This window comes from Camelus ferus, chromosome 11 (assembly GCF_009834535.1).
Source record: "Camelus ferus isolate YT-003-E chromosome 11, BCGSAC_Cfer_1.0, whole genome shotgun sequence".
NCBI lineage: Eukaryota > Metazoa > Chordata > Mammalia > Artiodactyla > Camelidae > Camelus > Camelus ferus.
The window spans coordinates 57,040,071-57,065,668 of NC_045706.1; the positions used below are offsets into that span (position 1 = coordinate 57,040,071).

Below are 25,598 nucleotides of genomic sequence, written 5' to 3' on the forward strand. Positions count from 1 at the left end.
TCCTGCGAGCTGATCTTGACTATGATTCTCTGCATTCATATGTCTCTCCAGACTTGAGTCCTGGTTTTGCCCTACAACCTCAATCATCTGATGGATATACGAATAGTCGTTGATTTTCAGTGTGTTCAGCTTTTTTCTTATTATAAGGACAGGAGTGACCATCTCTAAGCTCTTTATTTATTGGAACTGAAAACTCAAATCTATCTCTAAATCCATTTGCGGCAACATGTATGGAATATTGGTTTGAAGGATTGCCAAATTATTGAGTTTTTTAGTGTTCCCATATGTCAACCAACCCTGGATAGGGATACCAGCAATTTAAACCGGCATCTCAGGTTCAATGCAGCCACTGAAATGAAAACAGTTCTCAGCAAGGCTATGAGAGGAAGGAGTAAGATCCAAAATAATAAATTTTGGAAACAGATTTGTGTTAACGGACCAAAATAGCACCATTGAAAGCAACTGTATAACAATAATCTAAGTGTTTGAAAGAAGAGATGTAGAACAGTGTCTACTATGAAAGCTGCAAATAAGCAGAACAAGTAAGAGGCTGATTCTGTTCAAGATTTTTATCCCAGATTTTGAACAAGGCCCTTTAGCTCTCATGATCAAAAGTCTCATTCAAAGCAGAGTCTCTGAACTAACAGTCCAAAACAGTCCAAAACAGTAGGCTTTTGGACATACATTGTTTTAGAAAAATGAATGGGATGTTGATTTTTTTTAATGATTCAGCGATTTCTCTAGGAAATCTGGGTGCTCTGGAGACACTGGGCTTATGTTGCCCACCGAGCGCCCTCTGCAGGAGCAGAGCGGAATAACCCCCTCCAGTTTGCCACAGCTGTCTCTCGTCTCACCTGTGTCTATAGCTGAGCGTTCCAGCCACGCCGAGTCTGTCTTCAAAAGCAGTTTATTAGAAGTTGGGAAGGGGGGACCCTAGTAGGTCTTTTATAGAACCTGGAAGTCAGACAGAAATTCAGGATGTTTGTTACATTTCAACCCCATATTGATTCAATTCACTTTTTCCATGGATGGTTTGTGATAAACAACATTAACTGGTCAACGTTAACTGGTCAACGTTAACTGGTCAACAAAGAGGTACACATGAAGGTTATTTCCATCACTTTTTGGATCTTGTAATTTGGGGTTGTTAAGAACAACTGCCTTTCCCCAGTTACCTCCATATCGTCCTCTTGTTCCATGTCAGTTCACTCTATGTTGCAAGAAGTCTAAATGGCTTCTGTTAAGTCCATTTTGTAGAATTCTTATTCTGATTCAAAATGTGGTCATTACTAACACTATGTGGTTCATTTTGAAAATACTTAAAAAGAAAATGTTGAGTTAGAGATTTTTAACTTAAAGGTTACATAACCTTGACGATTTTCCTACTCTCCAAAGCGCATACCCACTGATACACTTTTTCCCCAAGGATAACATCTAGTTAATACTTTACTCTTTCTTCCATCTGCATCCTGTGTGGTTGCACAGGAAACATACACACACACAAACACATGCAAACACATGCACACAGAAAAATATACCTATTTACATATAAATTACATACAAAATCTATACATACATACACACACAAAGCTAAATATATTTGCAGATACACACATACACACACTTATTTTATATATATATAAATATATATATATATAAATCTATTTACTGCATTTTCCTTATTTGTACAAGGGGATTCATATTATGCATACTTTTTTATACCTTGATTTCAATGGCTGTAAATATTCATTTGTGGTCATTTCTGTTGTTTCCAAGTGCTTCTCTTTTATGTTTGTTTTCTGCTTTGTTATTAGAAATGATACGAGTGACATACTCTGGTGATTATGTCATTGTGAAGTTTTACAATTAATGATGGAAATCCCTAGAAGTACTATTCTGGAGCAAAGAGTATGTATATTTAACATTTTGGAACATATTGCCAATTTGTACCCCAACAAATTAGCACCCACTCTGTCTCTTGAATCTTCGCCTTTATTAGATACTCTTATAATTTAATTTTCTCTATTCTGATCCTCATATCTCCTTATAATGAGTGCAGTTATACACCGTCTCATATGTATTTTGCATATCTGTCTTTATTTTTCTGTGACATTCTTGTTCATGTGTTGCACGTGAAATATCCAGACTTCGAAATCTCTCTGGTTTGCTTAGCATTCAAAAAACGTCATTTCTCGGCATAGTCTTTATTGGAGATTCTAGAAGCGAAACCTCCTACCCCTTGCTGCTTGATTGAGTGCCAAGTGTCCAGGGCGTGTTAAACTTGACAAATGCTGCCTGATTGAGTTGCCAGGTGCCAGTTCCCTTGGGGCAAAGTTTTCTTAATATGTCATCACTGTATGGTTTTCTTTGGGCTCCTGTGCTTCGTGTTGTCTCGTGGTCAATGGAGAAACCAAGGGTTAATAACTATGAGGAATAAATTGTTCACACACTTCTCTTCTGCGACGTGGTAATCACCTGGTAACAGGCTGAAAGAGGGGAACAGTGGAGAGTGGTGGGCAGATACTCGAAGTCGAAGTCTTCCGTAATTCTGACGATGTGAAGTTCATTTATTGAATCCCTATTGTTAGTTGTCCAGCTACTAATTCTTCCTGTTTTTTTTTTTTTTTTGGTAAAATAAGCATTGAATAAAAAATATTTGTGTCAACTTATATGATATTATATATCAACTATACTTCAGTTAAAAAAAAAAAACTCATGATTTTGGCTGTCAGGCATAGCATGCCATAGGTAAAGACTGAAATGAAAAGATCAAAGTGAAGAACCCTGTTGAATGGACCTTATCTGATCACAAAGAGTTTGGGGGGCAAAGGGGAGAGCATACTCAGTGTGTGAGAAATGGGATGAAAATGATATCTTTATCATCCTCCTGATCAGGTGTCCAGTGGAAAAGGTGCTGGTAAGTTCTAGTAACTTTTTGATACCCAGCTGTAGTGTCAGAGGCCCTTCTCTCATAACTTATCCTCCAGCTCATCTCTGTGCATGTGATTTCCACAGTATTCAAAGGCGGAAAGGCATCCTGTGATGGCACTGGAGAAAATGATGGAGTCAAGTTTTACCGGCCCCCAGTCATTCCCAGAGGTCCCTTCTCCCGACAGAGGAAGCCAGACTGTCAGACACCACAGGTACAGGTAGCTAATCATGGTGGGCATGGGCGCAGTGACACTACGTGTGACACCAGACGACACGTGCCAAGGAGCGGCAGCGTTATTCAGGAGAGATGGTTGTTCCTGTTTCTCCTGTAGTCCCTCTTGGAGTGGAAGCTCAAGCAGCTCACAGCAGGTGAACCCAAGATACCAGCAGGCAGCAATGCCCCTATAAGAAGCCCAAAGGAACTATTAACATCACCCACCAAGGCTGCAGACACAGACCGGTGAATGAAACAATAGCATTCTGAAAAACTACTGAAAACGTGATTTTTCCTAGTTTGCTTTATCACCATCTGCAAATTTAATGGCTAATTCTTCCCGAGGCAGTTGACGTGACACTCTCCAGGTCTTCCAACAGGGTTCTCACACAAGGAAAACTTTCCGGGAGGGACAGAGCCTGGCAGATCTTCTCCTCGGGTTTATAAGATCTTTCATCATCAGTGGAGTGGCACTTTTAAATTTTTTTAACGAGCAAACCATAAAAATGGACTCTTTGGGGGAGAAAGCCACAAATAAAGAAATCTCATAAAAGTTATAAATGTCATGGCATTCTGAGGCTGAGCAATCTCTCTGGGGCTTCTGATCACATGTTGCATTTTATACGGAAGGAATCTGAAATTCCAAAGCTGGAAAGCCTGTGCTCAAAAGTGCCAAAGTGTGACTTGCTAGAACAGGCATTATATTTCTGTGCATCCAAAAGTCTGTCCTCAGTCTTGGTGACAGTTATCCAAAGCTGTAAGCTTCCTTTCCTCCATAAAGAGGACAGTATTTTAAAAATTCTTAATTATGAGAGAATATTAAAAACTTTTTAAATGGAAAAGGTAAAAAATAGCAGTTGTTCCCCTCAATGAAAGATAAATGTTGTTGACCCTGGGTTTTCCTATATCCAGGCAACATTTTGAAAACCACCGTGACGGAAGTACGCATTATTCAAAGAAACTACTTTCTCCCGCACCTCTCAGTGAGTCCCCAGGAAAGATTTTCTTGATGCTGGCCACCTTCACTATGAGGTTTTCCATCACTCTGGATAGTAATCCTCGGTACTTGATGGTGATGCTCATTCTTACTCTACAAGAGTAGAGACTGAGATACTAAGGGTTTGCTCAGTTTAAGACAAAAAAAAAAAAAAAAAACAACAGTTTAAATATTTTCGACACAGGATAAAATACGTTTGGCTAGTGGATAATTAGTTTTGTTATGAACTCCAATTTTTGGTTTATATCAACTGAGACATTTACAAATATTTCCCTGTGAAAAGAGCATTTCAGTTCATTGGACCTAATGGAAGTTCTGAAATTTACAAAAAATTAGTTCAAAATTATCACCCTTTTGGAAGATGGGTATTTTTTTCCGAAACAGTATTTTCCTCTGCTGATTATAACACATATAAAAGTGGTATTCCATCCGGTCAAGTAAAATACTTAAGGATACTATTTAGTAGTATATTATGCCACACATGTTTTAAAGTGGATATAATACAGAATTACAGCTTCTAATGTATTTGAGGTGCAAATATTTGACCTCTACTTTTGTCTATTGCAGTTCTTCCTCCTAAATTTGGCTTCTGCTCTGGGTTTCTAGGAATTGCTCACAGATTAAATAAAGGACGTCTCGAAGAGGCCTCCTTTTATGTTTGGTTCAATGACATTGCAGTATACGTTGGGTCCTGATGGGCAAGGGTTGATTTATAAAGTGCTTTTAGAACTTTGTAAATTATAGTTCATATTATCATAGCTTTTGTTTTGTAGAACATGCAGGAGACTTAAACGTTTCCGTGATTGATAACCTGGTTACTGACTTGTACATCCCGCCCCATAACTTCCTGAATGCCACTGGGTGAGAGCGCTCGAAGGGCTGACTGATCAATAGCCATAGAACTGCTCTTTAAGATGAGTCACTGGGAAATCCCGGTAGGCTTGCTTGTTTGGGCTAGCTATGAATAATTAACTTCTTTTTGTGCACTACAAAGATGACTAATTTGGATAATTCATTTATGAAACAAAGCCATTAATTCAAAGCCATTATTTCTCATGTTTAGTCCAAAAAAAACACCTTCCTTTTTTAAGAAGAAATCTATTATGTCATGTCCCACTTACTGCATTATATTTTGGCAACGTAACTCATTTATAGACAGCAGATAGGTAGGTTTTTGAAGGTGAAGTAAGTCCAGGGTTTTCAGTGATTAGTACAAGCCTGAGTGGTCAGCTGTGGCAGAGGAATCAGGAACTTACTGTGTTGAGCACCTACTATGTGCCAGGCTCCCTGTTAGACACTTTACATACTTTATCTCCTTTAATACCACTATAGCAATCCTATGAAAACACCTAAGCGTGAGGCTAATGCCTTTATCTTGCATCTCTTCCACCCATGTCTAGGCTGTATTTACCCTTTCCTGCCTTGCCCTGTGCACCAAGGGGGCAGCAGGCTCCTTTGTCCTTGGGCTTCTGTTGGTTCATTGTGAGGCACTGGCAAGCGATGGAAGGGCGGGAGACAGTGAGGTCCTAGCATGGCTGCCCCCTCCCTCCCTGCCTGATTGCCTCAGCTAGGTCCCTCTTCCCGGGGCCACAGCACCTGCCAGGTGGTCCTCTTCATACAGCCCACTTCTCTGTTCATTCAGGTAGCTGCTCTTTCCCCTTGTCCCTTCAGTCACAGGGGTGGTAGCAGCTTCCCACTGTTACCAGCCCTGAGGTACAGTAGCATCCTGTATTTTTTTTTTTTTTTTTTGACTCAAGCACTGAAGACACTTTTGTAAATATCAAAATCTTCCCAAATGACCCAGTTTAGAGTGCTGTCTATTTTCCTCCGGGACTGTGACTGATAGAAGCATCATGCTGCTGGCAACATACAGACCTGAGATACATGCTCTGATGCAGCTAATTCTAGCATCCAAGCCTGAGTACCCTGAGGACTCCACAGTTGCCCCTGGATGGTAAAGACAGAAGCTGGAAGGGAGGAAAGCCAATGAGCCATTATAGAGCTCCTTAAATTTGTTGGCTTAGTGACCTAACTAGAGGTCCCTTGTCATTAGGCATTTTAGGACTCAACACATTAGAAATGTTATGATGAAGAAAGAAGTTGTAATAATGTTGCCAGGTGTGATCTGGAGTTTGCAGACACTCAGGAAGTTAATGCTAGGCTTGAGGAATATCAAGCCTTATGAGTCACCTTGCCAAAACCAGGAAGGTGGCTGCCAGCACTCAAATGTCAGATTCTTGAATCACGACCTTAAACAGTATTTGAGACATTTTATTTTGTATTTATTAAGTGGAAATAATAGTAATATTGGTGAAGGGAAAGTTACAGAATGCCAAGTATTATAGTAATATGGGTAAGATTTGTTTGGGGAACTGGTTCCTTTGATAATTTATTGAAATTTTGGAATGATTTTACTCTTCATATGGTTTTATTGATATTTTCAGAGCTAAGTGAGAATGCAACACAAAATTTCTGAGTTTGCTTATTGGTATCTCATGGCATGTCCACACAGGAACAAAGTTCTCCTTACCGTTCACGTGGTACTCCACGTGAATGTGCTAGGTACTCCACCCCGCATGTGAATTCAGTGGGGTGGAGAGAAGCATGGACATGGGGTAGGAAATGTGTCAAATTAGCATCTGACTTCTGTAAAGAGTCTAGTTCTTTGTTGAACATGCTCCAAGTAGGGATCTGACCTAAGGTGCATCCCATTTATGCTTTTTGCCCTTTGATGGCATCTGATAACGTATTTGGGTATTTGGAGGTATGAGTCAAGTGAGATATATGATCAGATGTTTACTAAAAAGAACCTCAAAAGAAAAATCATTTAGGGTCTCAGGATTTCGGAAACTTTTGCGATAGTGAACTGGGGAAAGTAACATATGTATTAAGGAGAGAATGGCACCTCAAATAAGGTTTGTTTATTCTACCACTAATAAAAGTGAATTTTCCCCTGTACATCCCTTCAGGGCTTCTTGTGTTTCGTTCTTGTCAGTGCTTAATAACAAGGCTGTTTTCATTTCTATTAGAGAGACACTACCATAGCTTGGATAACAAGGGAGGCTGGGAATCGGGAGCTGGAGAATTCCTAAAGCGCACCTCTTATCTTCGGCTGCAAAGCGGCCATTATTTTAAGTCCATTGTGCTCCAAACTGGGAAGCCAGAAACACAAGAATTGGAACTTCTCTTTTTCTCAGTCTCTCCAAAGAGAAAATGCAGTCAGCAACTTTTGATGCCCCCTAGCAGATATCTTACAGGCATGGATGGAGCCTGACCTAGAACTTCGAGGATCTTGGTTGGAGGGGTGGGTGGAGGGTGCGGCAAATGCAGTGTTTGAAAATTTTGAGCAGCCACGTGCGAGCTTATTGCTCTGACCATTGTTTGTTGGCTTTCCTCCCCCCAGCAGGAGTCTCTCCTCTTGCTGCAGCCCAGGGCAACGCAGTGGTATGCTCCACAGAAATGCCTTCAGAAGGACACCCCCCTCGCCCCGAAGTAGGCTGGGTGGAATTGTGGGACCAGCGTATCAGCAGCTTGAAGAATCAAGGATCCCAGACCAGGATACGATACCTTGCCAAGGGTAGGTCTTAAAAGCAATGGAATTTAGGGAGGGTGTCATGGATGCTAGAGCTTTAAGCTGAGTTATGTTCCTTGGGGTTTTATTCATAATTTCATCCTTAATTGGCTATTTATGCTTGCTTCCATCTTTGTTTCACAAAAGCTAAACTAACTTTATTATTATTTTTTAACTGACTAGAGTCTTTATTTGTTCATAAGAAGCCACAAGATAAGTCAGGAATTATGACGCTCATGACTTCCATTTGTAGTTAACAGAAAATAATCTATAGGCAGCTTTCCTGATAATAAAAAGCAAAAGCCAGGGTCTGGTAGAAAAACAACAGTTACTGATTATACTTCAATTTTTAAAAATTGGGGCATATTATTATTAATATTATTAATTATTAATATTGTATCAATTACATTGATATAGTCAGTTACAGTGTGTCAGTTTCTGGTGTACAGCATAATGTCCCAGTCATGCATATATATACATATATTCCTTTCCATATTCTTTTTCATTAACGGTTATTACAAGATATTGAATGTAAAAAAAAAAAATCATAGGTTAGCAAACTAGAATTGGCCCTTTCTCTTGAGGACTCTCTTCTATCCATATTCTTATTGCTAATTCTGTCTTGTTATCTGAACAGAGGAAGGTATGAACAGAAAATCACAGTCTAATCACATGCTGAACTTTTAACATGGTATCCTGACCAGTGAATTTCCTGCACAATAGATGCTTCCCTCATCGACTTTGTCCCTGTCTATGTATTAGGCACCCCTAACTACCCTATAGTATATTAAGGAAAAGAAAAAAAAAAACTAACTTTAAAGAATAGATACAGTGGGAATAGATATTAGGGAAATATTAGCTGGGAAGGAAATATAACACTAGGAAGAAAGTTAAGTGTATAGATATCTAGACACTATGTTATTATACAGTTGCTAAAATTACTAGAAACGTTTCTTTCATTAGAAAAAACCCAGAGCTATCTTAGGAGGACTGATGTGCTCCTTCACCCTTATGTTTCGAAAAAAGTACTTAATTCTCTAATCACTATTGTGGACAACACCAGAAACAGTACCTTGTAACATAACATCACATCTGCTCCATCGAGCATTCTTGAACGTGTCTCAGTCAACACTGACAGCATATTGTCAAAGCACAACTAGCTGAACTCAGATCTCCAGCTTCATTCCCGAGGCAGGGATGGAGAGATGGGCTTTGGACTCCGCGGCCGCTGCTCATCCTTGCGGTGCAAAAAGTGTCCCTTCCTCTGAGTGGGCAAGACCCTCGCAGGGCTCAGGGCATGGGGAGTGGACTGTAGAATGAATGTCCACCACCACTCACCTAACTGACAGAAACTGCTCGACCAAACATGGCAGCCTTTACTGAAACTGACCAAAGTTCAAATCTCCCCTTTGCCCCTTGCTCCTTATATGAATTTGAGACAGTTTTATCATCTGAGCTGAAGGTTGCTTGTCTATAAATTGAACAGTAGTGTATCAGCTTTCCTGAGGGCTGTTGGGCAGATTAAAAAGAAATCCTACGTGTCAAGAGCTGGTACCCGATGGAGGGATTATTATGGTATTATTACTGACTTCAAGAGCAGTGCGATCAAGGTTTATTCCAGAAACCCATCCTCTCACTCAAGCCAGGTTCTTGCTGCGTGTAGTTTTTGTCTCTCTGACTGAGCCAGGCCAGACTTCTATTCTGCTTTGGTCTGGGTGATTTGTCCACCCTGTCTGTAGCCCGTGGAAAGCCAAAGCAAGTTCGAAGTCCATCCCAGACTTTTTACCTTTGCTTTTCTTCTGAGCAAGACATATGTATGTCTAACAAAGCTCAGTAACAGATTCCTGTAGGAAGACTAGAAGATAAGAAATAAATAGCCTGTGTCTGGGTTTTGTAATTTTGAAGCAATTCCAAATGGACTGTAAAATATATTTGGTCCAGATCTGGGGTGAGATTTGCACATTCTGTATACAGCTCAGTTGTCCTAAATGTCTAACCCAAGTCAAGAAGCAGTTTGCGTTTCTCTTTGCCTTATATCTGGAAAACGAGGCTCGTATTTAGCCTATAATGAATCATGTTTCATAATGACTTTCTTTTTAAATCACTAATAATGTCCATTACTTAGGGGTGTGTATATATATATATATATATATATACCCCCCCCAGCGGTGAATGTTAGAGTGAGAATGAGTGAGGTGAAATCAAGTTCAGAGATTTTGTGAGTGGGGAGAGAACCCTGCCCACGCTGTCTTTCTGTCGGTCGGACACTTATGGCCATGGTTACATAGGTACCGGTGTAAGGATGCTCTGAGCCTGCTCCAGGCACAGTCTTGAGCTGTACCTACAGGAATCTTCAGGGTCTCAGAGATTCCCATTGCATGTTCAGGCACTGCTTTGTTTTTGAACTCCTGGGAGACTTACACTTACTGTCTGCATGGTGGTGGTTTGTTTTGGTTCAATCATCACTGGGTTTGGAACATTCTCTCCAGTTGGCTGGCCCACGTGCCCTTTCCTGTGCGTGATACGCACCCAATGTTGATAAGTGAGGACTCGAAGGCTAAGTCACTGCATGCTCAGCACAATGAATCTCAAAGAGCAATCTCCTCGTCAGTCCTCCAGAACAGCTATTTTCCACTCCTGGGGGACTGACCGTCTCTCCAGACTGGAAATGGGATTAGTAATAGAATTTCACAGCTAAAGTCCCTCTTCAAAGCTGGCCCTCGCCTGGAGGGAGAGTGGATGAATCTGCAAGAGCCATCAGTCAGCTGTTGCTTGTTTCTCAAGCATGTGGGTGTTGTCTGCTGGTTAGACTCCAAGTATATGTGATGTCTCTCCTTGGCACTAGCTTCAGCCCAGCTTGAACCCAGCGCCTGACTCAGCGAAGCCTGAGGAAGGAGTCAGGTGGAAAGGAGCTTCTTCAAGAGCTTTCCCCCTGATCAGTGGATTGGTGACAACCATGGTGGTGGCTCACAGAGCTTTGAACTGCGTTATGTCAGGCAAATCAAACAAACGGATTCATATGCTAGACAGAAAGAGATGGGATCACAAAAGTTAGATCGCTACCTGTACAATAGAAGGGATCTGAAATATACTGACTGTCTACCTCACTTAAATAGCAACTTCACCAACTTACATTCAGCTATCTTCAGGAAGTTTATAGAAGAGCACGCTAAAGATAGCAGAGTGGATTCCTTCCATTTAATCAGTTCATTCTAATGCCATACGCACCAAGAACTGATCCTGGAGTCCCCTGGGGAAACACAGATTTCTTCACCTGACCCCTGAATTCCTGGGAATCAAACCAAATGACTGTTGAAATCTTTCATCTTTAAAAGGATGCTTTGACTCACAGAGTGACAGAGGAAATGCACTTGTGGATACTTTGTTGAGGGATCGGAGGAAGCATGGTCCAATGGTCCGAACTGGTATTTTACAGCCAATGAGTGACAAGCCCATGAATCAAATGTGTGAAAGAGTAGTTGGCTCTGAAGGGATGCAGAACTCTGAGTATCTTCTAATCTAGAATCACATCTAGAAATTTAGCTCTCACATAAACTTCTGGAGAGTAGTGTCACCTTCTTCTCAAAGACCAGTGATCAGACACTCACGGCAACTCTAGGAAGGAAGGACAGACCACCAGTGTACGTCTGAGGCGTTATTTCAATTTGTCCTCAGAGCAGCCCCCACAGGTCAGTATTACTACCTGATGGTTTTAATGGATGAGGAGATTAAGGTGAGGCTGCTGTGTGTTTAAGATTCCAGAGCATGTAATGGCACTGGGACTTGAAATCATGCTGCTCCAAAACAAAATCCCATTTTTGGAGGGTTCTCATTGTTGAAAGAGCATCTTCACGGTGCGGCGGCCTTTTAGGTTTCAGTCATCGCCAGCGTGGGACCCACGCCTGGCTTGTGGCAGTGGCGCACAAGTCCACTGCAGTGCTTTTTTCTCATCTAAGTCCTTCACCCAGCACTTAGACGTATCAGAAGACTGCTCCAAGTTTGGCGCCAATTGCCTTTGATTACTTGTCAGTCATGACATTGCTGACTTGTTGAAGCTTCAGCTGACTAAACCCTCTTAAGATATTTATACCTTTATCCAACATTTTTTTACAAATAATGTTTAGAGTCAGGTATTAAGAATTGACACCTATCCCCATGACATTTCAACCTGTTAGAGTCTACCCACTTGTACACTTTGATGATATCCATGTGAAACACGATCTTGTCCTCATTCTATTTCTTGGCTCTGTGCCACTGGTGACTCTGATAGCAGACATTCTCCATCTCCACGCACGTGAATGGTGCTAAGGAAAGAACACAAAAGCCTGAAATGTGCCCCCTTCCTTCTTGTTGAAATGGATTCAGTGATCAGAACCTTCAGGTTCAGATTTTCAGTCATACAGCACTATAGAGAAAGGACTAAGATTCCCCAAGGGAATTCCCTTGTACGTGGCTACACAATTTGCACAGGTAAAGATGATACATCCTCCCGAAAGGCTGAGGTGCACCTTGAGATGCCCACTCATTCCTGGCTTTGATAGTAATAATTAAAATAAGACAACATGGGTTTAACGTCTTCCTCTGCTGCTTACCAAGGGTATAATTTGGGGCAAGTCATTTGGGTACCCCTTAGTCCAGTTTATTCATCCATCATGTGGTGATAATAATAATAAAAAAAAACCACACAGTGTTTTTTTTTTTTTTTAAATCAATGAGGTCATTAGGGGTGAAAGTGCGTTTTGAAAGCTCAGTGAAAATGTGAGCTCTTGTTATTATGTGAACTGGGATATAAAGGGAGTGCTTACCCTGAAGATCTGTTCATGTAGTCATGGGTCCATTGCATCACAATTTATTGATTACCAGCTCTGTCCTAGGCGCAGTAAGAGAGGGTGGTGCTACAAAGACACCTCCATTTGTTTTCTCATCTTTTCTCACTGTCTGGCGGGAAGACAGACCTCTAAATTGCTCCCATCATGCATTTACAATAAAGGCTTTTATTCAGTATGCAACACATGTCATCGCAATTATTCTTTTCGTGTATAAACATGAATTTTATTTCCATTATAATGTAAGACACAGGGAATGAGATTTATGATATAGAGGAGGAGTATGTTTAGATTATGCTTAAATTTTAACATGTAAGGTTAGAAGTAAGGAAATATTACTGAGAAACAGAACAAATATTATTGTTCAAGTCCCCAGACTACATTTCTGTGAATCTATGATATCCCTGCCTGATATCCCTTGAAAGTGCCAGGAAGGTAGTGGAAAATCCACTAGGTCTGGGCAGGCAAGGATGGGGCCAGCCAGATTCTGGCATATTCAGACGACTTGGAATGACACGCTGGCATTCACGACAGGCCATCGCCATGCACCCATGAACTACCTCACTTGGCTCCAGAAACCACGTGAGGAAAGTTACTAGGTTGGTAGAGGCCCTGTGGCGCTCACTTCCTGTTCGTCCTTGGGCAGATGGAGGAAATGCACGCGTCTCATTCTCATGTTCTTAGGCTCAGCAAACCAGCAGTGAGGCAGCGCCTACAGAGCACAGGGCCGTAGGAAACTGGGTTCGGTCCCCCTAGAGTAAGGCTAAAGCAGAGGGACTCAGAACTGTAGTCCCCGGATGCTTAATATTGGGCTTCCCGACGGCCTCCGCCCAGGGTGGCCACAAGGAGTCTACTGGACTGAAGCAGGGCTGAGAGGGTGGTCAGGTGGATGGAGTGGAGTGATGCCTTATGGGTTTCCTGTTTGTCACGACTGGAAAGGCCACACTTACCTGCTCAATCCCCATTTACTTTGTATTCTAGGATAGAGGTCAGGAGGACTACACCCCACCTGCCTATACAGCTGTGGTGTGTTGAAAGATCCGTGGACTTAAAGTAAGAAGATCTGGGTTTGAGTCTCAGTCTGTCACTTACTTTCTGTGTGACCTTGGGCAAGTCACTTCACCTATCTGAGCTTCAGTTTACTTCTCTGTTTAACTGGGAACATAGTATCCGTCTCATGGGGTTGCTGTGAGAATTCAGTGAGATGGTGCATGTGGAAAGGGCTTTGTTGACTGAGTATTGCTCCAGAGAAGTGCGCAGAGAGCAGAGTTGTGTAACGCTGGGTTTCTTTTCCAGGTATTCATCCAGTGGTTTAACAGCCCCACAAAATGCATCAATAAATATGCAACTGCCTTCAAGAGAGACAAACTCCTATTTTAATAGCTTGGAGCAAAAGGACCTGATGGGATATTCATCCCCAAGGGCCAGTTCCGTGCCCATCATCCCTTCAGTGGGTCTAGAGGAAACCTGCATGCAAATGCCAGGGATTTCTGAAGTCAAAAGCATCAAATGGTGCAAAAACTCCTACTCTGCTGATATTGTCAACGTGAGTATTCCAGTCAGCGATTGTCTTATAGCAGAACAACAAGAGGTGAAAATCTTGCTCGAAACTGTCCAGGAGCAGATCCGAATTCTGACTGATGCCAGGCGGTCAGAAGACTACGAACTGGCCAGCGTAGAAACCGAGGACAGTGTGAGTGAAAACACAGCCTTTCTCCCCCTGAGTCCCACGGCCAAATCAGAACGAGAGGCACAATTTGTCTTAAGAGATGAAATACAGAGAGACCCTGCGTTGACCAAGTGACTTGACATGTAGGAACCTGTGCATTCTATGCTTTGCTCAACAGGAAAGAGAGGAGATTAAATACAAATTATTTATATGCATTAATTTAAGAGCATCTACTTAGAAGAAACCAAATAGTCTATCGCCCTCATATCATAGTGTTTTTTAACAAAATATTTTTTTAAAGGGAAAGAAATGTTTCAGGAGGGATAAAGCTTACAACTAAAGCTTTGGGGTAGAATTCTGAATACCATTTTGGTTAGTCCCAACACCGTCCTCTTTGGCTCTCGGTAGACGTGGGCAGTTCAGACCCTCAGCCCCATAGCGCCAGTGTCCTCGTAAAAAAGCACTGGTGGGCTCCCGGTTTCAAAGAGACGAGTTGTACCCCGAGGGCAGATGCACCAGTGAGCAGGAGGCCCTGGCCATTTGGCTTGCCAAGCCCAACCCCTAAATTTCTATTCATTTGACAGCCTCATCACAGGTTATGTCATGTCGACAAACATCGTGTTTTGTACTTACTTTTCGCAGAAAGGCACAAAGACTCTGAAAGGAAAGGGACAGGAGACAGAGGGAGTCACGAGGCAATCTTAGCTACTCTTACGGGCCAGCTTCCTCTGAAATTTGAAGGCGCAGGATCTCAGAGGGAGGTACAAAATTATTACAGAAAAAGAGACAAAAACATCACAATGTCGTGTCACAAAAATCATGCTAATAGAAATGTTTTCCTTTGAGATCATTTAGGGCTCCAAAAGAGCATTTCTCAGTGTGTATGTGTGTGCCTCTGTGTGTGTGTGTGTGTGTGTGTGTACACCTGTATGGGACTGCTCACTGGAGCACTGGTATGCTGTATGCACGTGTGTTCCTCGTGTGTATGTGTGTGCATGTGTGTGCATATTAAGCTTGCTTAAATTTGTTCTGAAACATCAGGGAATCTAAGATTCAGAAAAAAAAAAGGCAAATTTCCCTCTTAGATCTGTTCACTTTAAATTTTTCCATAAAGTATAAAGTTCGGTTAGTAAATCAAGATCACTTGCATGGCGGGGTCCTATAAACCTGTTGACAATGTCTAGACCATTTTCTGACGTGAACCTTTTTGAGAGGAACAACTAATTCTTGGCTCATTAACGATATCAGTATCACAAGGCGAGCTGGGGATGTGTGCTTAGTTTGAATCATGCGTACTTAAATTATTTACACAGGCCAGTGATCAAATTGAGAGCTACCCTTTGCTTTCTCATCATCCTCATTCTTACTTATTTTGTAGCAAGTCTACTATGTGTGGACCAAGACATTGGCTTCTGTGGTTAACATGGAAAGAATAAATTGTTGAAATCACAAAGCCCAGACTATTCAGTTCACAGGAAGCCCCCAAAAGAACAGTAAATTGTGTTGTATGTTCATTTGGAATAAAGCAATATTTTTACCACTGCTAAGGTGAACTGAAACTTCTCCTAAATATTTGTCTGTTTTATTTACCCTTATTTTCACGGGGCATTCAAGGAAATTAGTGTTCACATAACCAGTCTTTTTCCAATTATTGGTGGTGTTGAGTTGTTATGTTTACACTGTTTTAAATAAAAAGGCACAGTATTTGAAAGTATGTAAAAGATTTCTTTTACTGAAGTTTGGGAAAACCTTGATTAAAATTTCCTTGTGGAAGATTCACAGTCCAGTGAAACGGAATGTAACTATTTCTGAATCAAATATTGAATATATACAATTCTTATGTGAGGTCAAGTTGTTTCTGTTTAAAATCCATTGTAAATTGCTCTTTGAGAACATTCTTTGATAATAGACATAATGTCGTACAGAGAAAGAGAGAACATTGTGTTCTGATCAGCACTTTAGTGGAAACTCAAAGCCTCAAACGTTGAAAACATTTTGGTAGAAATGCACTTAATATTTAAGAAAAGGCTTGTGGTATGCATTAGCTGTTTCATTATAGTTCCGTTGTTTCAAATATAGAGGTAATACTGTTTGTTAGATTTTTGAAGGGTTATTATAAATTTTTAATGTCTTGATTATCTAAATTCTCATTTAAAAATATTCTATCTTTGGGAAAGTTTTAGAAAGAACCCCTTAATTAGCAGGTATATAAAAACCCTGTAAGTTGCATATTTAATGTTACTATCTTGATATTTATCACATTTATCATTCACTGGAAGTCCTCACAAGTCTGTTGAAGTCAACTCTGTCTTGGGTTTTTCACTAAAATGTTAACCTGGTGCGTATGTAATGGATTCACACAGAAGCCATCTAGTAAGGAGGTTGTATATTCTGTGACTCACGGCAGTTATTTTAATATATCATTTACTCTGAGAAGATCAAAGTTTGTCAGTCAGACTTAAGTCCTGATCCAACCCCTATTTTTGTAAAGTAGAGCCGTATATTATGTGATTATAACCAGCCTTGTGAATTCCAAAGAGCATGGACATCATACTCCTTAGGTTTAAAGATCCAGTTACATCCAAATTGATAGACAGAAATCCTCCATAAAGAACAAATATTAACAGTCATTTTCAGTGATCATTTGTCTCCTTTTGGAGTATGAAGCCCTCCTGTGAAAAGGGTCCACACTCAAAAAGCACCTCTTTGGGCACCAGCTGACAAGTGCTGAGAGCATCAAGGCTTTCAAAGCTGATCTAACGTGGCCAACACCTGGGGCCATCGGTACCTTGTCCTTCAAGCTCATGTGCCTACAGAGAAGTGGTTATTTCTACAAGACACTTCTTTTGATTTTGCTTCATTTGCCCTGTCATTATTAGGTAAATAGACATTTGGAGATTTGTAATTAAGTAAAAAGTTGCATATTCATTGTTTACCGGAGAACGAATGTCATCCATTATTTTTCACTCAATCATTTTCTGATGTCTTTTTTTGTAAAGTGTATGTTATGCTAATTTGCCAGTGACTGATATAGAGTGCTGTTGTTCAAAATATATGAACAATTTTATGCTAACGAGAAACAGTGGAAATTCTATTGGAGAGCTGGCATTGAAATGTTCTTCCTGATCTTCCTATGTTCACCAAGTGCTCAGTGTTTTCCCCTCTTGTCCAATATCTACCTTGCAATGGGTTAAGGACTAAATATTTATAGATGGATCAAATCTCCAATGATTTACATTATTTCCAAGTAGTAATAGCAAGGTCCTCTGGAGGAGAAACAGTGCTATTTTTAGGACTTCACAATTAATCTGTTTTGATCATAATACCATATCAGACCTGTCAAAAAGAGAACAGAAGGGCCAAGCAGATTTCGAGAGAATGACCGCTGGCTTCTGGCTTGAATGACGACAGCTACAATTTGGGCGGGGCCCCTGGGGACCGTGGCTAAGCCTTTCAATACCAGGTCTCCACCAGAATATGGCTGATGTATGCAGCAGTCACTCACACTTATCCTGCAGTATGGTGCTATAGAAAACCTCGACTCCCCAAGCGAGGCGGGGTGGTGATTCCTTCGATTCCAGCCCCATAAACCAGAAACTATTGCCCTGAGACAAGTGCTGTGAAACATTTCCCAAATGAGTATACAGTACACCTAGGAACACCGCAGGAGGGTGGGGTTTTTATTTGATCTTTTGGTGTCCAGGTAACATTTTATATATAAAGAATACTTTTTTATTATTATTCAATTGTATAGATTCAGTACAGTGTATTCAATGATAGCATGTCTACACTATGTTTGTACTTTAGTCTGCAGGAATTCAGTCTTCATCCAGGAAAGACCAGCACAATATCTCTGGGCTGTTCTCAATTTTAAATGCCTCCCAATATGTCATGGGAAATGAGGCCTTCAAATAAACTTTCTCTCTTCCTCTTTCATTCTTTCTTTCCCTTTTAAAGAAATAGTGAGGGTAAAGGAAGAAATTCATTCCTTAATATCAACATTGTTCTCTTAGAATATGTTTCCTACTGTGACGACACACACAGACACACACACACACACATGCACACACATATACATATATAAGCATATATGTATATATAAAATACATATGTATATTACATTTAGGTGTTTGTTTTGGTAGCTTTATTTTTTTCCTTCCCTTGAGAAATATTAAAGTGATTGCCTCATGGAATGCCAATGAAATAAAATCATTTAGAAATCAGCCAACTTGGCGATGTTTCGCTAATACAGGCATTTTTCTAGTCCTTTCTCTTTCTTAGGTAAGCCGAAATCTCCTCGGGTTGGAAAATTCAAAAGACCCTGGAGTAAAAACCTCTGCTAGATTCTCTCTTATAAATGAAGATGAAACAATGGGTATATAGGATAACTGTCCCTATAGTGTATAATAATCTCAAATATGTTTTTTACAAATTTAAAGGTGCCAAATCCCAAAGGTGCCTAAACAGGTGTCTTTGGCATCTCGTGCCCACAGAACTCTGGCGAGGCGCTGTGGTGAAGGCAGAGTGGTGGTAAGGAAGCTATAGGTTAGTGCTGGATACCCAGTGACGGTGTTAAAATACCAGACCTAGAAGTAGCCAGGCTTCTGGTACTCTGATAACTTTTTTTGTCATAAATACCTGTATTGACTGCACGTGTACTGTTGCCTATGAAAGAATTAATTGTGTGATAGCAAACAAGTTCTTATTGTTGGACACCTTTATATTGGAAGTCGTCTTTGTGAAACCGTCTAATTTATGTCTACGTACTAGTAGCTCCATGACCCCATCTGGTTCATCTTTGATTTCCCTTCCAAGCTGGATGGAATGTTATCCAGTCATTCTAACTCAGACTTTACCTGGTTATTTGTCATCCAGTAACATAAACCTTCAGGAAAGTTAATGGCCGTTAAGACTCAAAAACTATTAGAATCTGTATATCAATCTATGAATAAGACTTATATTGACAGCATTCCATTTAAATTCCGTGGAGAAATAGACAGGATCTCGTTTGTAATTGTTTTTAAAGTCAATTTACCTAGGACAGGTATGGCCAAAGCAATACCCAATTTCAAAGCTTGAGCATCAAACTTTGCCCCAGATTTTTTTGGGTCAGAATTTGCCGTAGATTTTTTTTTTTTTTTAAAGAAATCACAATTTGTGAACCTTTATCGAAGCCAGAGCAAAAGGTCCTGCTGAGAAGGTGTGAGACCTGGAACATGTTCTCCTTCCACAGAAGCCATGACACATGCTCCTTGGACACACAGGCTATTGACAGATAGTTTTATTTATTTGCATTTCATATTTTTTAATTTTAATAATGTTTTTTAAATTTTAATTTTTAAATTTAATAATTTTAATATTTTTAATTATTTGCATCTCAAACCTCTTAACATAAATTTTTAATTAATAGTGAATAAATTCTCTGAAGACACTTTTATATTATAGTTGAAAACAATCCTGTCTGGGGGGCACAATAGGCAAAAAAAAAAATGCAGCGTTCACTTATTTAATTTTGGTTGTAATTGCTGTTTCTGACAAATCAGTATCTATTTGCTCTTCCAGGAGCATCCTGACTAGCATGAATTCTTCTCCACATAATTCATCTTTATCGAGCTCTCAGAGTCTGCATTCCTTAGTCTTCAATAAAGCAATACAGAATGTTGAAATACTTCGATCAAAAACAGGACATCCCTTTAAATTGTGTTAGTTTTTAGTGTTATAAGGATTCCATGTAGTTGTTTGCAAAATTGAAACAGGAGGGGAAAAATCCACATTTTTCACTTGTTTTTGATGTATTTAGAGGTCTGGTGAGCCACTCACACAGCCTTGTTAATACTTTACATTGATAACTTTTCTTTCTGAAATAAATTTAAATGTAAGGGCTTAATCTCTCTCTCTGTCACTGTCCCTGTGTCTCTGTCTCTCTCTCTCTCTCTCTCTCTCTCACACACACACACACACACACACACACACACACACACACACACACACAGAGCATAGTGCCCATGATGTGTTAAAACTCAATGTTGGACTCCTCTTCTTCAGATGTTTCCTTTACAGATCACCCAAGTGTGTGACACCCTAAACTCTTACGACACGAAGAACTTGGATTCAGATATGTTTTTCCTAGGAAATGAATGCGGCAAGAATACATAATGATTATCTTTTAAGGTTTGTTCTATACAGCCTGCTCTTGAATTTTGCCTTTATTGATAAAAGTCTGGAGGATAGATACATTTGTTCAAATGGAAACAAATGGAAGAATGGAAAACTCAACTTAAAATCACTACATATTTTCCAGTGGCCAATGTACATATTTTAAAGGTAGTTAGAGGGACATTACTTGGCTCTTTCTTATTTTTTCAGGTATGCAATTGTATACATTAATTCTAAATAAAAATGAATTCCTTTCTTCTTAATAATGAATATATTTGACCAATGGCTGTATTTTATAGCATGTAACTCACACAGAGAAGAATACATGCAAAATGATCAGCAGACTATTTTTTAGTTATCATTTAAAATAAATTTACTCAAAACCAATCTTTCGTGCCTGTGATAATAATGTTTCAAGGAGTGTATATGTATCTACTTCTTCCAAGAAAACGTGGCAGCATGTCCACTACTCTGTGGGATGTGAAGGCTATGGAAATTAATACTTAGCTGTATGTCTCTTGACATCCTAGTAAAGTTTAGTTCCATTATGTCTGCACTTTGTTTTTGGGGAGATAGATCATAGTGCTTGTTAAAAATTAAACGTGAATTTAATAGTCAATTTAATAGTCATCTGGACTTCACCTAAGTTTTCATCTGTGGGGGGATCCTTGACCACCCCCTCCCTTCTGTCCCTTTTCAATAGCCTTGATGCAGCGGGACACTCTGACTCCCTCAGGCTGGAGTCTCACTGCAGGGTCCTCTTATCTCACTTCTCTTTCATTAAACAGGGAATCTTCAGCTAAAATGAGAGATCAGTGTGATTTTGGAGAGAAAAATAGCTTTGTCCTTTTGAGGTGTATTACTGGAGGGATAAACTAGGAAGATTTCAAATGTGATAATCAGGTTCGTAACTTCAACTGGTATCTTCTCACGTACAGACCTACCCCAGGGCCCTTGAATTTTCCTAATATTGTTAACAAACTTTTCAACCCTCTAATTATGGTTTTTTACAACAATATTTTCCATTTCTTAAGAGACAAAGACAAAAATCATATATTCATATAAAAGAACAAAACAAGAAGCCAAACAAAACAATCATCCTTTAAACAGTGACTAAAAATACAAACCAAGAACAATATTTTTACAGGATTCACATAAAATACTGAGTATGAATCTAATCTAAGGCTAAAATAATGTGGAGAAACATTAGGCAAGTGGTTTGGATAATAAGGTGTTTTTTTTTTTTTCATTATTTTTCTCCATAAACTGGACTCTCCTTTCCATAATGATATTTAATGTTTTAGAATTTCTATTTGGCATTAATACTAAAATCTCTACTTTGCCATTTCTTCTAATTTGACGCAAAGTTTATGAAAAGTCTGGAAAAATAAGATGGAACAAAACAAGCAGAATTATAAAAATATTACCTATTAACCCATCCTTTTTTTCTCATTGACACCCATTGACACCTGTCACTGGATGCTCCCATATTTAAAGCTGAACATAGAGGAAGCTACTGAATCAAATATGGAGGCGGATGCAAATGTATCTTAATAATTAAGATGCCCGACATAGTTATGAGGAGCTGCCGTCTTCCCTGGATCTAAATAAAGCTGACAGTACTAGACGGCACAGAATTTGAGAAATGGGGACATTCTTTTCATTAAAAAAGGGAATTTGTCCTGCAGATTTTATCCATTTCAGCTAAGCAAAATGAATAAACATTACAGTGAAAAGGAGCCAGGCACCTGGTGCCATGAGCAATGACGGAAACACTGAAGTAATGAATTTTTTTGCTTTGCTTTTTAAACATAATGTTACTGAAAGTGTGAAAAATAAGAAAATAAACAGTCATGAATTCAGCTGTGCCAAGACTATAATAAGGAGTATCATCTTTATGTATTTTCTTTTCATCTCCCATATATATGCATATTTAAGTTATTTTCCTACTATGTTTTATTATAACTTAAAAAAAATGGTCTATCGTACCTCACCGTGGTAATACATTCTTTGTAAACATTTAATTTAAAGGTTACATAAATTCCAATTTGTTCTTATTTTATGACTTAGTTAGACATTCTCTTAGTATTTGGCATTTAAATTGCTTTGATTCATTCACTTCTGTAAGTAATTTCACAATTAATAGTAAAATACGCATTATTCTTTTTTTCTTTCTTTTGGAAGGAAGCTGTATACCCATGAACAAGTATCACAGGGTCTGTACACACTCAGAATTGTAAGTAATGCTTGTATGTGCATTAGTATGTGCATTTTTTGGTAGGGGGAGGAGGTCTATCACTAAAAACTTTGTAAGATTAGTAAGGAGATCTGTGAACTTTATTGGTTAAGAATAACTTTTTAAAATAATTTCTTGGTTACATGTTACAAGAAACTGTATGGCTGGGTCAATGAGTATGACTTTTCTTGCTGTTTTTTTTCTTTTTTTTGTAAGAGTAGTTTTAGGTTCACAGCAAAATTGAGGAGAAGGTACAGAGATTTCCCATATACCACTTGCCTCCACACATAGTCTCCCCCATTATCAACACCCCCCACCAGAGTGGTACATTTGTTACAACTGAAGAACTTACATGGACACATCATAATCACCCAACCTCCATAGTTGATATCATGGTTCACTCTCATTACTGTACATTCTATGGGTTTTAATAAATGTGTAATGACATGGCTTTACCATCATGGTATCATACAGAGTATTTCCACTGCCCTAAAACCCCTCTGTTCTCTGCCTAGTCATTCCTCCCTCCTCCCCAACTCCCCAGCAACCACTGATGTTTTTACTGTCTCCATAGTTCTACTTGTTAGTATGGCCACTTTGAAAACTTGTTTTAGACATTACTCAATTGACTTCTGGAAGTGGCTAATATATACAGTTTTAACATCACTTGAATTTTGTGTTTTTTTTATTTTGCATATCAATATCACTTTGTAGTTAAAATGTCATCGGTTTCGATCTGATCAGAAAGGCATCATTTTAGTGAAGCTTAATTTTAATGCCTAATTTAAAAAGTCACGTGTTTATACATAGAATATATTAAAAGAAAAATTAAAAATCACTACCAGGAGGTAACTACTATTAATATTTGAATATATTCCTTCCCATATTTTAATTGAATAAATATATACATGCCATATGTCATTTTAAGTTGGAGTCATCTACTATTTAAAGCATTTTGTCCTGCTTTATTAACTTCACATATGGACTCTAATATAATTTCCTCAGTAAAGTATTTTTACACATAACATTTTTAATGGTTACACAAGCCATTATATGGATGAAACACATTCATATTTTCAAAGGGCTCTTTAAATATTTATCATATATTATTTGAGTTTTAAATATTTACTTACCTTTGACTCATTTCAGTGTTGCAATATTATACGCATGCATCTGTGCATTAATGTTTTCTGGCATTGGCATATTTCTGTGCATAGATAGACACAGATACTGGATTCTCTCACAGGATTAATTTTGTCTTTTGGAGCGACTTCCTGGATGGATTTTGACCATCAAAACCATAATAGTTTGCTAATGTAGACAGCTGGATAAAAAGACATAAGCCCTAAGAGAAAGCTCTGTACAGCTGACTACATTCACATCTCCCAGTTGACACGCAAAAAACTGCCTTAAAGAAGATGGTGATTTAAAAACTGCCAACAGCTTTGGAACCCGGGAGGAGTGACATAAAATAATAGCAAAACATTATAAAGAAGTGCGGCTGTGCCCAGCACTGGGCGGTGCGTTATATACATTAACTCACTTAGTTTTCACAGCCACCCTGTGAAGGAGGTATCAGAGTAGGAGCCCCATTTTTAAAGATGAGGAAACCAAGGCACAGAGAAGTTAAGAAACTTGCCAGAGGTTTCGCAGATAACAGATTTTAAGGGGCTGGATTTTAAACCAGAGTCCTTGAAGACTTACCCTTTGTTTCCTCAATCTCTATCCTTCCTTGGGGAATTTCGGATAATCAGAGTTCAGTGTCCAAGGCAGGGCAGACTCTCTAAGGCTAAGTGCGGATGATCCTGACTCTAGTTCACCAAACCCACAGAGGAGCTATAACCAGTGCTGGAAATGAGAACAGAGAATAGAACGAACCCAATTTTGTGGGTTATCTGAAATTCTCACACACAATGTGCAGTGATCAGACATTTAGCAAAATCGCTATTTCTTATCCCAAATATGACAGGCTGTAGTGCCAGGAAGGAGGCCACAAGGACCATCCTCATGGCCATGGCTACACCCACTCTTCTCATCAAGTGAAGAATGGGTACAAAATGGTGATCCTCAGGTCACCTGCTTCAACAGAGCAAGGGTTCGTGTGTGGCCACACTTTCCTGTCCATTCACTTCAAGGCACCACACTGCTGACATGCCATTATACATATGTGTGTGTATATATAGATAGATTTTTAATTAATTAATTATTTTTTGCCTACCAGGTCTCTCATGCCATTCAACATACAAGGTGACAGCAAGATAAGACAAGTCTCAGTTAGGGTGCCTCCATCTCTCGCCCCTAAATCCAGTTCTGGCCAAAGCCAGAAGGGGCTTAGGCTAAGGTGCACATGGTTAATAGAAGAACTAAAGAAGACTCATTCAGTCTCTCCCACACACCCACGATTATTAGGCAGACACATGTCCTAGAGGAATCACTGCATGGTCAAGGCAGAGAGACCATAACATTTCTCAGCAGGAGCACCGTGAAGCAATGTGTAGGGGTAAACAAAGGCCGACAGATAACTTTTAATAGACAGAGGTCATGACTCTTTTTCAACATGAGATCTGCTCTAACGTGGCATCTTAGAAATGATCAGCTATTATCTCAAAATGGTAAGAAAATTTACACTCAGAAATGATGTAAAAGACTAAGGGTGATGGCTGAGAGTCAGTAAAAGAGAAAATACCTTACATAAGGAAGAAAGTCAAGATAAAAATTGTTTAAAACGTAAGGCAGAGCTGAACTCTGTCAGAATTAGTAAACAGGAAAACCACCAAGGTAAAAATAGGGCCCAGCAGGGTTGGGGTTAAAACCTCATGAAGCCATCTAATTGCCTAGTCTTTTTCCCTAAGATACATTATTCGTTTCAAAACTTAGAAAAAGAAAAAAATAACAAGTGGAAAAAAAACGTTAAATGTTAAAAAAAGGAAACAAGAATAATTATACTCCTCTGAATAAGAAGTGTCTTATCAAAGACAGAAGGAAGGGCAGTCTGTAT

General features: G+C 39.4%; 1 protein-coding gene across 11 annotated transcripts in view; it reads left to right on the plus strand.

Annotated features, from left to right (window-relative positions):
• Nucleotides 1-23,266, plus strand: part of NRG3 (neuregulin 3) — a 937,576-nt gene extending 914,310 nt beyond the window's left edge. For 3 of the 11 annotated variants that reach the window (XM_032491597.1, XM_032491598.1, XM_032491601.1), the window contains 4 exons: nt 3,016-3,149; nt 7,546-7,719; nt 13,521-13,592; nt 13,836-15,922. In XM_032491597.1, coding sequence (XP_032347488.1) covers nt 3,016-3,149; nt 7,546-7,719; nt 13,521-13,592; nt 13,836-14,343 — 888 coding nt within the window. In that variant the 3' untranslated portion in view covers nt 14,344-15,922. Of the gene's footprint in view, nt 1-3,015; nt 3,150-7,545; nt 7,720-13,520; nt 13,593-13,835; nt 15,923-22,548 lie in introns of those variants that run through there. The other 8 variants (XM_032491603.1, XM_032491605.1, XM_032491604.1 and 5 more) reach the window with 6 other exon arrangements.
• The last annotated feature ends 2,332 nt before the right edge of the window (nt 23,267-25,598 follow it).